Raw genomic sequence first — 15,815 nt, forward strand, 5'->3', positions numbered from 1 at the left:
AAAGTAGCTGGTCGCTGTTGTTTATTAGGTTGTCATGACTTCATGAATGATTAACGTCCTGTCACTGTTCAGTTGCTCATCCTCCTCGATATCGTGATATTTAATACAATTCTGAAGCAGCGGCGGCAATGATGATCTACGTCGAGCTGTCATAGAACTCGGTTTAGAGAGGGAAAGGTCACGTGGCCGTGAACATTGCTTTCTGCAATGGTGGATAGATATGATCCATGTTCTATGTCTCGTACTGCTTAAGAATAGGGGCTATAGCCCCAACTAATTTGTTGTGTTCATTCAAGTCAAGTTTGGCTTTATGTAGCAGACGTCCTGATGTTCCATAGAACTACTAGCACCAAACTGACCACAAACCTAACCTTCCTGAACTGGGGGGAAAGGTCACTCTGTCTAATGAGGGGGAGGAGCAGCTATGACAGCACCTGCCAAATGAACCCCTCTGTGCTGACTCACTCTGGAGGCCCAGATGGATTCTGTCACAACATTGATCCTCTTTCTACAGGTTGTCAGGCTGTCTGGTCACAGAGGAAGGCTGTGCTTCTCTGGCCTCAGCTCTGAGGTCCAACCCCTTCCACCTGAGGGAACTGGACCTGAGCTACAATCATCCAGGAGAAAAAGGATCGAAGCTGCTCTCTGCTGGACTGGAGGATCCACACTGCAGACTGGAGAAACTCAAGTAAGGACATGTTTGTGTTTTTATATACCTCTTAATGTAATGTTGCTTAACACTGAATATACATCTAAGTATGTTAATAGACCTTGCATTTCATGATTATACAATCACAGACTGCGTGTTTATTTAGGACAGTGGGTTAGGAAGAGAGAAGCCCTATATAATCTACAATAGCCTTTAGTGCAATTATGACTATATAGCTACAATCCTAATTGTATTTCCTGGGGTCTATTCCAGAAAGTGGGTTGAAGTGAAAACAGTGAGTTTGTTAACCCTGAGATGAGGGAAACTCTGGGTTTTCTGTTCCAGAAAGAGAGGAAACACAAACTCTGGTTAAGTTACCACGGTAACTGATGGTAACTAACCTAACCTGCTTGCTGGCAGCTTTTGTTTAACAAACCATGAATTTCTCCCTCTCTCCTCCCTCATGCCGAGCCTGAAGCAACTATCAGACATGGGGTGTCCTTTCCTCATCCAGGGCTCCAGACTAACTTGTTTTACTAGGAGCACTGTAGCCCCTAACTGAACATGTTGGGGGCACAGGCAGAACATGTAGGGGCCTACACCTTAAATTGACCTGCAAAGCAATTATTACCATTTTCCCCATTTTAAATGTATTACTGATAATGTACTGTTGTATTTTAGTTTGCAGTAGGGCTGTGCGATATGACCACAATCTCATATCCTGATATAGATCCTTTCATATCCCGATAACGATACATAACACAATATGGCACATTTTCTTTCAATTCAATGAATAAATAGTTGATATAAAATGACCACATGGAGAGGCTCTAAATTGCGGCCAATTTGGTTGCATCTGTAAGGGAAAAACTTGCCTGGGGCGCCAAATGTGCTAGGACCGCCACTGCGTATAACACATAAGGATGACATGAAGTTTCCATGCAGAGCTAACCTGGTATTTACTGAACATGTCCCTGTTAATCTGTGCTGTGGAGGTTGATGGACCCTCCTCAGGGTTTCCCGCAGCACTTTCCAGTTAAGGCGGCCGCCTAAGCAACACACGCCTGCCGCCTTAACTACGTCGTCCAAAAAGAAAGATGAATGCCGTGTTACTCTGTCCTGTTTGCTCCCTTTCATTCCAAACAGTACCTTCTCTGCAGAATGCATTAGTCTATCGTACAAACGACCCCCCTCCCCCCAGAACACATTAGGCTAGACTCTACAACCCCCCCTCCCGGTCTGACGGCAAACCCTACCACCTTAACTAACACGTTTTCTGTGGGAAACCCTGCTCCTCCTTGTAATGCCCAGTCATGCTCTGTTATAAAGGAGAAGAATGTGCCAGTTGTTTTACCATTCATTCTTTTTTCTCATCACGTCAATGTACATGTCAAACCCATAATTCCACACAAGAACCTCAAAACAATGTACATGGGGAGAGAACAGTGTAGCTCAGTAGCTACCATACAGTAAGATGTATACCTCTGTAGGTCTTTCTGAATCCCTCTCTGTGGCAGCAGCCAACATATCTGTATCATTCTGTGATGAAGAGCATTCTGTTCTACTGTACTGTACACAGTCTTTGCAATATTGAGAACTTAAACTGCAAGAGGTTCTGTTGTGGCAGAAGGCTCAACAAGGCAGGTAACACCATCAATGACCTTTGGGAGAAATGAACCCCCCAAATGAAATCTCCACAAACACACTAACATGTTATGTGGGCCCTTGTGTCCTCGGGGGTGATAGGCTTGGATGAGTTCCCTCCAGGGATGCCTTCAGCCGCTGGTCGCCCAGCGTTCTGGCTCAGAGCCAGCTCTTCTGCCTCTGTCAGAGGTGGTGCCCTCCTCTGCCTTCTTTCTGTTAGTCCACTACAAGTCCAATGTTCATATACTGAGCAGGATTAGGTGAGACAACATTTATGTGTTAAAACAGCATTCTCACAAGTTGAGACAGCCACTGAATGATTTGTACTTGGTTTAATCCTGTCAAACATGATTAAAACAATCATGTGTCTGAATCAGAAGGGGACAATGACAGACAAGGAATTTACTTTGGCCGAAAGATACCGACCGAGGCAGCCATTATCGGCGCCCCCTTGAAAATGTCAGCAGAAACATGAGAGAAAAAGTCAACCCCCAGACTATGCTCCTAGAGGAGTACAGTGTGAGAACAGGAGAAAACACCTCAGCACATGGGCACATACATTGTACAACATTACAGAACTCATGACATGCAAAGGGGGTGGGAAGGCCAAAGCAAAATATGCCCTACCTGTTTGAACTGATTTTATATTTCATTTTCAGCTGCTGCCAAGTGTGTTTTGTGCCCATAGGATTGTTCCACCACTTGTCCAGCTGTAGTAAGACGTGTGGTTAAATGTCAAATAAATAGACTGCATTGAAATGTACTCATTGACCAATTGTCTCTCTTTTGCTGTTGCAGTTGTTGTTTACCTTTCAGAAAATGTTTGCATACTCGCCTGCACGCATGAGAATTCCTAATTCCAGTGAATTAGAATTAAACGAACTCAGATCAGCTCTTCTGGAACCGATAACTCTGTGCTTCCCATCTCAGGGTTCATCAAGTCTGAGTTCAGGGTTAGGCTCAGAGTTTGTAAAACTCTGAGCTGTTTTCTGGAATACACCTCTGATGATAAACATAGAAACAACATGTTTACTTTAGTCACGTAGCAACAGGTGAGGTGTCATTTCCTCATCATTCCTCTGCTTCTCCCTACAGTGTGGATCATGGTGGAGAGTGCTGGATCAAACCTGGTCTTAGGAAATGTGAGTATTGACTGCTACTTAGTTCTGGTACACAGGGTCATACAGGGACAATACCATTAGTGACTTTGACACTGTCAGAAATGGACACACGTATGTGCCCTCCCTTCACCCTCCCCTCTCTCCCCCTCCCCTGTTCCCCCCCCTCCCTTCCCCTAGCTGCTGTGTGTTTCCTGTCCCCCTCCCTCCTTCCCTCACTCCTCGCTTCCTTCCCTCTCCACTGCCCTACCCTCTCCTCCTCCCACCCCTCCCTTCATCTCCTTCTCCCCTTTCGTCTCTCTCCTCTTCTGAGAGGAGGTCAGGGGGGTGGGGGGAGAGGAGGGGGGGGGGTCGGGGGAGAGGAGGTGGGGGGGAGAGAGTAGATAAGGGGGGTGGGGGGGAAGAGGTCAGGGGGCGGGGGGGAGAGAGTTGATAAGGGGGGTGGGGGGAGAGGGGTGGGGGGGGAGGAGGTCAGGGGGCGTGGGGGAGAGAATAGATAATGGGGGTGTGGGGAGAGAGCAGATAAGTGGTGTTGGGGGGGAGGAGGTCAGGGGGGTGGGGGGAGAGGAGATAGGAGGGTGGGGGGAGAGGAGGTGGGGGGGAGAGAGTAGATAAGGGGGCTGGGGGGAGAGGAGGAGGTGGGGGTGGGGGGAGAGGAGGTCAGGGGGGGGGAGGTGGGGGGGGAGAGAGGAGGTCAGGGGGCGGGGGTGAGAGAGTAGATAATGGGGGTGGGGGGAGAGGAGGACAGAGGGGTGGGGGGAGAGGAGGTGGGGGGGAGAGGAGGTCAGGGATGGGGGGAGAGAGTAGATGAGGGGGTAGGGGGAGAGGAGGTGGGGGGGAGAGAGTAGATAAGGGGGCTGGGGGGGGAGAGGAGGTGGGGGGGAGAGAGTAGATAAGGGGGCTGGGGGGAGAGGAGGTCAGGGGGGGGGGTGAGAGAGTAGATAATGGGGGTGGGGGGAGAGGAGGACAGAGGGGTGGGGGGAGAGGAGGTGGGGGGGAGAGGAGGTCAGGGATGGGGGAGAGAGTAGATGAGGGGGTAGGGGGAGAAGTGGTGGGGGGGAGAGAGTAGATAAGTGGTGTTGGGGGAGAGGAGGTGGGGGGGAGAGAGGAGGTGGGGGGGAGAGAGTAGATAAGGGGGGTTGGGGGAGAGGAGGTGGGGGGGAGAGAGTAGATAAGGGGGGTTGGGGGAGAGGAGGTGGGGGGGAGAGAGTAGATAAGGGGGGTGGGGGGGGAGAGGTCAGGGGGGGGGGAGAGAGTAGATAAGGGGGCTGGGGGGAGAGGAGGTCAGGGGGGGGGGTGAGAGAGTAGATAATGGGGGTGGGGGGAGAGGAGGACAGAGGGGTGGGGGGAGAGGAGGTGGGGGGGAGAGGAGGTCAGGGATGGGGGAGAGAGTAGATGAGGGGGTAGGGGGAGAAGTGGTGGGGGGGAGAGAGTAGATAAGTGGTGTTGGGGGAGAGGAGGTGGGGGGGAGAGGAGGTCAGGGATGGGGGGAGAGAGTAGATGAGGGGGTAGGGGGGAGAGGAGGTGGGGGGGAGAGAGTAGATAAGGGGGGTGGGGGGAGAGGAGGTGGGGGGGAGAGAGTAGATAAGGGGGGTGGGGGGAGAGGAGGTGGGGGGGAGAGAGTAGATAAGGGGGTGGGGGGGAGAGGAGGTGGGGGGGAGAGAGGAGGTGGGGGGAGAGAGTAGATAAGGGGGGTGGGGGGAGAGGAGGTGGGGGGGAGAGGAGGTCAGGGATGGGGGGAGAGAGTAGATGAGGGGGTGGGGGAGAGGAGGTGGGGGGGAGAGAGTAGATAAGGGGGGTGGGGGGAGAGGAGGTGGGGGGGAGAGAGCAGATAAGTGGTGTTGGGGGGGAGGAGGTCAGGGGGGTGGGGGGGGAGAGAATGAAAGGGGGAGGGCAGGAAGAGGGAGACATTCTAATGTGAATGATGATGATCAGTAATATATTGTGTCTTGGTCTCCCCCATCAGATGCCTGTGAGCTCACACTGGACCCAAACACAGCATGCAGAGAACTCTCTCTGTCTGAGGAGAACAGAAAGGTGACAAGGAGGTGGGAGAAGCAGCCGTATCCTGATCACCCAGAGAGATTTGAGGGCTGTGCACAGGTGCTGTGTAGAGAGGGTCTGTCTGGGCGCTGTTACTGGGAGGCAGAGTGGAGTGGAAGATGGGTTGGTATAGCAGTGACATATAAAGGAATCAGCAGGAGAGGAAGGGGTGCTGACTGTAGGCTTGGACACAATAACAAGTCCTGGAGTCTGGTCTGTGATGATGACGATTACTCTGCCTGGCACAATAAGAAGAGCACTGACATACCTGCCCCCCCCTCCAGCTCCCACAGAGTAGGAGTGTATCTGGACTGGCCGGCCGGCACTCTGTCCTTCTACACAGTCTCCTCTGACACACTGACCCACCTGCACACATTCCACAGCACATTCACTGAGCCCCTCTATCCTGGGTTCTTGGTTCTTGATGACTCCTCAGTGTCCCTGTGTCAGGTAGAATAGCCCACACACACTCTCACACACTGTGCTCACATAGATGTCATTGAAGATTGAACTGTATACAGTTGGAATTGATATCCCAGAGTGTTTGTAAATATTGGTGTGTGTAGAATGTTTGTTTTGTTTTAACCTTTTAGATGTAAATATTACTGATATTAAATATTATTAATATCTCTAAATATTACCTACGCTTCCACCAGAGTGAGTTATTTTTCCAAAACGGAAGCTAGCTTTAGTTAGCTTCCGTTACCTAGCAACCTAGCATAATACTCGTAGCAATGCTACTACCTGCTAGTGTTACTTGTTAGCCTCCTAATTGTACATTTTGAAGCCATACTACAGCGTTTGTCATGTAGTTTTTGTCTATCGGAAAATAGTCGGTTGGAATGTTCAGAATCACACGTGCGACGTTACTCTGTGGGGCTTTCGAACTATCGCACACGTGTGATGCTGCTCCTTAACGGGTTAATTGTTGACAAACAACAATCCTGTCTTTGATCTCAGTCCCACTGAATGTGATGAACTAAATAGTGTCTTAGTGACTAAATAAGGAGAAATAAAGATGTTTTATACAGGATGATAGAAGACATGCTGTGTGTTTGTTGGTGACCCAGTGGCCCTATAGACACACACACACACACACGTACACACACACACACACATGCACACACACACATGTACACACACACACACACACACACACTGGAAACACTACATTTAGGACCAGTAATATGACAGTATTACCCACTTGAATATACACTGTGTGTGTGTCTAGTGTGATCCCCTCTCTCCCTCCCTACTCTCTCCCCCCACCCTCCCTCCCTACTCTCTCCCCCCACCCTCCCTCCCTACTCTCTCCCCCCCACCCTCCCTCCCTACTCTCTCCCCCCACCCTCCCTCCCTACTCTCTCCCCCCACCCTCCCTCCCTACTCTCTCCCTACCCTCCCTCCCTACTCTCTCCCCCCCACCCTCCCTCCCTACTCTCTCCCCCCACCCTCCTTCCCTACTCTCTCCCCCCACCCTCCTTCCCTACTCTCTCCCCCCCACCCTCCCTCCCTACTCTCTCCCCCACCCTCCCTCCCTACTCTCTCCCCCCACCCTCCCTCCCTACTCTCTCTCCCCCACCCTCCCTCCCTACCCTCCCTCCCTACTCTTTCCCCCCACCCTCCCTCCCTACTCTCTCCCTACTCTCCCTCCCTACTCTCTCCCCCCACCCTCCTTCCCTACTCTCTCCCCCCCACCCTCCCTCCCTACTCTCTCCCCCACCCTCCCTCCATACTCTCTCCCCCACCCTCCCTCCCTACTCTCTCCCCCCACCCTCCCTCCCTACTCTCTCCCCCACCCTCCCTCCCTACTCTCTCCCCCCCACCCTCCCTCCCTACTCTCTCCCCCCCACCCTCCCTCCCTACCCTCCCTCCCTACTCTCCCTCCCTACTCTCTCCCCCACCCTCCCTCCCTACTCTCTCCCCCCACTCCTCAACTGCCTCCACTGGCTTCCCATCACGGCCCGTATCAGATTCAAGACTCTGGTACTGACCTTCCGAGCGGTGAACGGGACTGCTCCCGACTACATCAAGTCTCTCCTCCAGCCTTACACCCCCCCCCCCCCCCCCCCCCGCCACCTACGGTCTTCTTCTGACAACCGTCTGGTGGTCCCACCTCTCAAGAGCACCCGCTCCCAACCCAAGCTCTTCTCCTGTCTGGCCCCCCAATGGTGGAATCACCTCCTCACCTCCATCAGAGACACTGACTGTCTCTCCACCTTCAAGAAAAGGCTCAAGACGCACTTGTTCCGGGAGTACAACGGTACTTAGGGATGATTTGCTGGACCTGATGTTAGTTTCCTCCAGGATCACAATGACTCTTACTTAGAGACTTGTTGCTCTTGTTGGTTAGCTGTAACTGATTTAAAATTACCGTACTCGCTGTGAAATATATTTTTACTGTTGCTTGTTTTTTCTACAGGTACACTCTTGCACTTTTTTGAGGTTCATGTTGTTTAATTGTAACTTACTCAACTACAAGCTCTTATGGTTCTTCCTTCTGGCACTTATTTAGGTTTTTCACAATGTATGCTTCATGTTTGGCTCCCCGCAATGTTTGGGGCGTCTCAGTGTTATGATCAGTGACCTGTGCTCTTTTGTAAAGCTCTCTCTTGGAAGTTGCTTTGGAGAAAAGCGTCTGCTAAATGAATAAATGTAAATGTACTCTCTCCCCTCACCCTCCCTCCCTACTCTCTCCCTACTCTCTCCCCCCACCCTCCCTCCCTACTCTCTCCCCCCACCCTCCTTCCCTACTCTCTCCCCCCCACCCTCCTTCCCTACTCTCTCCCCCCCACCCTCCCTCCCTACTCTCTCCCCCCACCCTCCCTCCCTACTCTCTCCCCCCACCCTCCCTCCCTACCCTCCCTCCCTACTCTCTCCCCCCACCCTCCCTCCCTACCCTCCCTCCCTACTCTCTCCCCCCACCCTCCCTCCCTACTCTCTCCCCCCACCCTCCCTCCCTACTCTCTCCCCCACCCTCCCTCCCTACTCTCTCCCCCCCACCCTCCCTCCCTACTCTCCCCCCCACCCTCCCTCCCTACTCTCTCCCCCACCCTCCCTCCCTACCCTCCCTCCCTACTCTCTCCCCCCACCCTCCCTCCCTACTCTCCCCCCACCCTCCCTCCCTACTCTCTCCCCCCACCCTCCTTCCCTACTCTCTCCCCCCCCACCCTCCCTCCCTACTCTCTCCCCCACCCTCCCTCCCTACTCTCTCCCCCACCCTCCCTCCCTACTCTCTCCCCCCCCACCCTCCCTCCCTACTCTCCCCCCCACCCTCCCTCCCTACTCTCTCCCCCACCCTCCCTCCCTACTCTCTCCCCCACCCTCCCTCCCTACTCTCTCCCCCACCCTCCCTCCCTACTCTCTCCCCCCACCCTCCTTCCCTACTCTCTCCCCCCCACCCTCCTTCCCTACTCTCTCCCCCCCACCCTCCCTCCCTACTCTCTCCCCCCACCCTCCCTCCCTACCCTCCCTCCCTACTCTCTCCCCCCACCCTCCCTACCCTCCCTCCCTACTCTCCCCCCCACCCTCCCTCCCTACTCTCCCCCCCACCCTCCCTCCCTACTCTCTCCCCCACCCTCCCTCCCTACTCTCTCCCCCCACCCTCCCTCCCTACTCTCCCCCCCACCCTCCCTCCCTACTCTCTCCCCCACCCTCCCTCCCTACTCTCTCCCCCCTACCCTCCCTCCCTACTCTCCCCCCCACCCTCCCTCCCTACTCTCCCCCCCACCCTCCCTCCCTACTCTCTCCCCCACCCTCCCTCCCTACTCTCTCCCCCCTCCCTCCCTCCCTACTCTCCCCCCCACCCTCCCTCCCTACTCTCCCCCACCCTCCCTCCCTACTCTCTCCCCCCCACCCTCCCTCCCTACTCTCTCCCCCCCACCCTCCCTCCCTACTCTCTCCCCCCACCCTCCTTCCCTACTCTCTCCCCCCCACCCTCCCTCCCTACTCTCTCCCCCACCCTCCCTCCCTACTCTCTCCCCCACCCTCCCTCCCTACTCTCTCCCCCCACCCTCCTTCCCTACTCTCTCCCCCCCACCCTCCCTCCCTACTCTCTCCCCCACCCTCCCTCCCTACTCCTCAACTCCCTCCACTGGCTTCCCATCACGGCCCGTATCAGATTCAAGACTCTGGTACTGACCTTCCGAGCGGTGAACGGGACTGCTCCCGACTACATCAAGTCTCTCCTCCAGCCTTACACCCCCCCCCCCCCCCCGCCACCTACGGTCTTCTTCTGACAACCGTCTGGTGGTCCCACCTCTCAAAAGCACCCGCTCCCAACCCAAGCTCTTCTCCTGTCTGGCCCCCCAATGGTGGAATCACCTCCTCACCTCCATCAGAGACACTGACTGTCTCTCCACCTTCAAGAAAAGGCTCAAGACGCACTTGTTCCGGGAGTACAACGGTACTTAGGGATGATTTGCTGGACCTGATGTTAGTTTTCTCCAGGATCACAATGACTCTTACTTAGAGACTTGTTGCTCTTGTTGGTTAGCTGTAACTGATTTAAAATTACCGTACTCGCTGTGAAATATATTTTTACTGTTGCTTGTTTTTTCTACAGGTACACTCTTGCACTTTTTTGAGGTTCATGTTGTTTAATTGTAACTTACTCAACTACAAGCTCTTATGGTTCTTCCTTCTGGCACTTATTTAGGTTTTTCACAATGTATGCTTCATGTTTGGCTCCCCGCAATGTTTGGGGCGTCTCAGTGTTATGATCAGTGACCTGTGCTCTTTTGTAAAGCTCTCTCTTGGAAGTCGCTTTGGAGAAAAGCGTCTGCTAAATGAATAAATGTAAATGTACTCTCTCCCCTCACCCTCCCTCCCTACCCTCCCTCCCTACTCTCTCCCCCCACCCTCCCTCCCTACTCTCTCCCCCCACCCTCCTTCCCTACTCTCTCCCCCCTACCCTCCCTCCCTACTCTCTCCCCCCACCCTCCCTCCCTACTCTCTCCCCCTACCCTCCTTCCCTACTCTCTCCCCCCTACCCTCCCTCCCTACTCTCTCCCCCCACCCTCCCTCCCTACTCTCTCCCCTACCCTCCCTCCCTACTCTCTCCCCCCACCTTCCCTCCCTAGAGAGGAAGGGGTGATGACTGTAGGCTTGGATACAATAACAAGTCCTGGAGTCTGGAGTGTAGTGATGACAGTTACTCTGCCTGGCACAATATGAATAGCACTGTCATACCTGCCCCCCCCCCCTCCAGCTCCCACAGAGTAGGAGTGTATCTGGACTGGCCGGCCGGCACTCTGTCCTTCTACACAGTCTCTTCTGACACACTGACCCACTTGCACACATTCCACAGCACATTCACTGAGCCCCTCTATCCTGGGTTCTATGTTGGGTTAGACTCCTCAGTGTCCCTGTGTCAGGTAGAATAGCCCACACACACTCTCACACACTGTGCTCACATAGATGTCATTGAAGATTGAACTGTATACAGTTGTAATTGATATCCCAGAGTGTTTGTAAATATTGGTGTGTGTAGAATGTTTGTTGTGTTTTCATTGTTGACAAACAACATTCCTGTCTTTGATCTCAGTCCCACTGAATGTGATGAACTAAATAGTGTCTTACTGCCTAAATAAGGAGAAATAAAGATGTTTTATACAGGATGATAGAAGACATGCTGTGTGTTCGTTGGTGACCCAGTGGTCCTACACACACACACACACACACACACATGTACACACACACATGTACACAATGAAAACACTACATTAAGAACCAGTAATGGGACACTATTACCCACTTGAATATACACTGTGTGTGTCTAGTGTGATCCCCTCTCCCCCTGACCTCCTCTCTACCCACCACCTCCTTTAACTCACTGAGTGATAAAGAGGGTGTTGGGAGGGGGGGGGGGTCTAACTCACTGAGTGATAAAGAGGGGTGTTGGGAGGGGGGGGTCTAACTCCTTCTACCTTGGAGCCTCTCTTCCTCTCCTCTTCCTGGTTCTGACCATTCACTCATTTCCATCCTTTCAGCTCTCTGTGTCTGGAGGACAAAGGCATTTTCACAGGACGACAACAGAAGGATTGTTATCTGAAGAAAATTCTAGTGGCACTGTGTAGATCTGAATAGTCAAGACTGGTTTCAGTACAATTTATTTAGCTTGTACAAATGAAGAATTAACAAAGTACTTTGTAATTAGTCATTACGAAGGACGTGCTACCTAAGTCACAGATCATTCAGTAGAGTGACAGAGAACATCAGTTATGTACTGCCTTATATGAACTGAGAACATATGTTCTTAATAGATGGTCAATCCATCAATGCAGTGGTCTCTGTGATTGGATAGCACTGGTCAGTGACAGTTAAGACAAAATAACCCCCCAGGCCAAATGACCAATCCTTTGATGTAGCATAATGTCCTCTCCACACCACTGGGGGGCGACATTCCTCAGAGGCTGAGAGCAGCAAGAGAGCCAGACAGAGACATGCAGCTGTGGAGGAACCTGAGCAGAGAAGAAGAGCTCCAGTCACAGCCCCGCTCTGCTGAGCCACCAGAGCCTCTCTCTGTGTTATGGAGACACTCGTCATGGTGGACAAACACAGGGGTTCCCAGAGACAGAGCCCAGGTACTTGAGAGGCTCCCCTCTGCACATCAGGCCGTTCATCACTCCCTAGCCAAGAGGGATGGAGCACACTAGTTCATGGGATTGATGAACTTGGTTGAAGGCTGTGTGCAAGTGAGCCAGTGTGTTGTTTTGTTGTGTGTGTGTGTGTGTGTGTGTGTGTGTGTGTGTGTGTGTGTGTGTGGACATGTGGCATCAGTGTTGTTATGATTCTCCGCTTTTATATGAAACAGTCATGCAGTCAGTCCCCATGACCAGACACTGCTACCTTCCGACTGCTGAGAGAAGATGGAAGGAGGTTTGAAACCGAGGGAGGAGGAGCAGGGAGGCAGAGATCCTCCAGAGTGGTCAGCTCAGTGTTGTCAGGGCAGGAGGGGCTCCCTGCTGGGTGGGAGGAGATACAGGAGTCTCAGAGAGACCACATTCCTCCTGCTGACTCCCTCCATGATAACTCACTGCTGTGGGGAGGGGGGAGAGAGCGCTGTTGTGTTGTGGCAGGTTTAAGTGACCAAAATGCAGTGGCAACTTGACTCTTCAGTGAGCAATTTCAACCCTGATACTGTAGTGTCAGTAAGTCTATGCTGGGAACATGGAATTATGTGAAAACAATAGTAGAATAGTTATGACATGTTATGACATGGATCAAAGGGGTTGTGCTCTATATAAACTTCACAGTCTATAAAAAACGTAATGAAAAACAATGAACAGTTCCAGCATTTAGCAATGGTGTGCAAATCTGCTCCCTACTTGTTTGTGCTTCAGGTGTGCATGAGTGGCCCCCTAGTGGATCGCTGGTGGAACTGCAGGTGACTGCTGCCTCAAGCCAAGCATCAACAGTACATAGTTCTGCTGCTCTAAGGAGGGACACTAAAGAGTTCTGCAGAGAATTCATGTTTTGGTCTCATTAAAAGATGTTAAAATGAATCCATCTCTATCCTCTGTCTGGTCTTGATGCAGATTGATCCATTTTCAAATAACCAACCCCCATCTTACAGTAGCATACTTATAAGAGTTCAGGTAAAACAATATTTGTTCACACCATAGACTGTATATGGTTCATACACACCCACAGATATTGCAAACATGGATATGAAAAACATGTACCTGTATCATGGCTACGGTGTAGCAATACCTTTCATACCTCATAAAACCAGACTTTCCAGGATGACCAACTTGAGTAGAACTGGGCATTTATTAACAAAACACAAAAACAGGTTAAATAATGTTGTTCCTCAAACTGCTCACCAGGGTACAGGATAGCTCTAGGCCTGGCAACAGTGAAAAGAGCAAAGGTGGTTAGCATAGGACACAGTTTTCAAGTCTTGTGCTGGACAGTTTTGATGCTGTGTCGCTCCCCAGTCAGCCAATGAGGAGCAGCTGAGCTCCTGTTGGATGACTGGGGAGCAGGACGGTCAAACCAGGCCTGGATCCCCTGAGCCAGAGCTGCCCAGAGCACTGCCAGCGGTGGTGCTTGGCTCTCTGCTGTTTCTTGGCTCCCTGGTTGCCACAAAACACATCCTTACCTGCAGGAATGACACATCCTCTGCCCTAAGCTCCTGCTTCTTCAACTGTGTCTGAAAGTGAGGCTATCTTTGTGTTTATTCCTCAAATCTTTTCTTTCATTGTCTCCCTCTTCTCTTTCTCCTCTCTCCTCAGAGCTGCAGTCCTGACCTGCTCTTCCTCAGAGACTGCTGAAGCTTGTTGAACGTTTCCTTTATCTGCTTCTCTGTGTTTACTGTCTGGGTCTGTTAGAGTCAGAGAAGACCTCACATTAGCATTTTGTTATTCATTTAACAATGATGATTCACATATCTTTACTGATCGATTCAATGCCCTTTGATCACACTATTGGCTAACACCTACTGTACTGTACCTCAATGTGTTCTGCAATCTGCTCACACGTTAGTTTAACTTGAGTTAAACTAACGTGGACTTAAGTCCTCCAGCTTCTTTTCTTCTTCTTCCTCTCACCCTGTGATCCTGGGCAGCTTCGTCTACTGGGACACAGGTGGAAGAATTGTGTTTTCTGGAGGTCTGACAGAACGTTTGATGGATGACATCCTCCTCTGGAAGCAGTTCTCTACCTCTGTGTCCTTCCAGTTCTCCATAGAAGCAGAGAAACATGATCACATACAACCTTTCCATTGACACTCCTCTATTCAAAGCCATGTGTGTTTCTAAATGTCCTGTTGAGTTATTTGTTGTGTCTGTTCCAGATGTCCCCAGGTATGAAGATAGTTGTCCACAGTTGATGAAGACCACATGAACAACTGATATCTCTGTGTTGAGCTGAACTAAGTAATGACTGCCGTTTACATGAAATCCAAAAGTCATTAGACAGGTATAGTAGTGTTTGTGTGTGTATGAGTGTCTACCTATTTGTGTGTTTGTGTATGTGTGCATTTATGTGTGTGCGTTGTGTGTTTGCGTGTGTGCGTAGTTGTGTGTGTATATGTGTCTGTGCATAGTGTGTGTTTGTGTGTGTGGTCATGCTTGTGTGTGTGTGGTGCTTGTTTGTGTGCATTCCTGAATGCCCGTTTGGGTAGGTCTGTCAGTGAATGTGCCAGAGTCCATGAGCTCTTTGGACAGAGATGCAGGGAACAAGGGAGGAGAGGAGGAGGGTGGGGAGGAAGAGGGTGGGGAGAAGGAGGAGGGTGGGGAGGAAGAGGAGAGGAGGAGGGAGGAGGAGAGGAGGAGAGGAGGGTGGGGAGGAGGAGGGTAGGGAGGAGGAGGAGGGAGGAAGAGGGTGGGGAGAAGGAGGAGGGTGGGGAGGAGGAGGAGGAGGGAGGAAGAGGGTGGGGAGAAGGAGGAGGAGGAAGAGGAGGAGGGTGGGGAGGAGGGAGGAGGGAGGAGGAGGGGAGGAAACATGTGTCACCAGTGTGACACAGTCACCTGTGGTATCCCAGCTTGTCAGTATTGTGTTTGTTATTGTTGGTCTCCTCCCCTTTGTGTGTCTCCTTTCCACATGTCGTCAGCTACTCTGTCAGTAGAGTTCTCTGTGGTGGTGAACCTTCAGTCAGCAGATCAGCTGGTTTGGTTGGTCCTCGGGTTCATATTTATTGTGATTATTTATGTATTTGATCCAGGGCCGGCCCAAGGCATAAGCGAACTAAGCGGCTGCTTAGGGCCCCCGTGGCCACCAGAGGGCCCCCAAGAGCACATGAAATTACAGTTTAATGTACCGTTTTTCTTCGATCAAACGATGCCCTCGATTAAACGCTGCACCAAAAATACGGTAGGAGCAGCATGTCCTGAAATACCTAGTACTGTAGCAGCATGTCCTGAAATACCTAGTACTGTAGCAGCATGTCCTGAAATACCTAGTACTGTAGCAGCATGTCCTGAAATACCTAGTACTGTAGCAGCATGTCCTGAAATACCTAGTACTGTAGCAGCATGTCCTGAAATACCTAGTACTGTAGCAGCATGTCCTGAAATACCTAGTACTGTAGCAGCATGTCATTTTAATGAACATTCTCTTGTGTTGCACTAGGGGCCCACTAGTGCACTGCTAGCTAAATACGTTTCAAATATCACATCAACATACCTTACTTAGCAAATGACTCTAGCTAGCTAGAGACTAGCTGTTAGTCGGCATTAGAAGGGAAGCTTATGAAAAAATAGCCAGAATGCATGGTTACATTACAGTAGTTAGTCTAGGTGTTTTCGCTATGTAACTGTTCTTGCATTCCTTGCAAATCAGCGTTAATAATTATTGCAGCATAATGGTGTTTAATCACTGATTGAAACACACAAAAATGTGTAAAATAATGCTTTGTT

General features: G+C 51.4%; 1 protein-coding gene across 13 annotated transcripts in view; it reads left to right on the plus strand.

Moving 5' to 3' along the window:
• LOC134038951 (NACHT, LRR and PYD domains-containing protein 3-like) overlaps positions 1 to 6,599 on the plus strand; it is a 201,505-nt gene extending 194,906 nt beyond the window's left edge. For 4 of the 13 annotated variants that reach the window (XM_062484639.1, XM_062484644.1, XM_062484638.1 and 1 more), the window contains 3 exons: positions 515 to 688; positions 3,389 to 3,435; positions 5,378 to 6,599. In XM_062484639.1, the coding sequence (XP_062340623.1) occupies positions 515 to 688; positions 3,389 to 3,435; positions 5,378 to 5,913 (757 nt within the window). In that variant the 3' untranslated portion in view covers positions 5,914 to 6,599. The remainder of the gene's footprint in view (positions 1 to 514; positions 689 to 3,388; positions 3,436 to 5,377) is intronic. The other 9 variants (XM_062484642.1, XM_062484640.1, XM_062484643.1 and 6 more) reach the window with 4 other exon arrangements.
• The last annotated feature ends 9,216 nt before the right edge of the window (positions 6,600 to 15,815 follow it).

The sequence above is a fragment of the Osmerus eperlanus genome, chromosome 18, assembly GCF_963692335.1.
Source record: "Osmerus eperlanus chromosome 18, fOsmEpe2.1, whole genome shotgun sequence".
Taxonomy (NCBI): Eukaryota; Metazoa; Chordata; class Actinopteri; order Osmeriformes; family Osmeridae; genus Osmerus; species Osmerus eperlanus.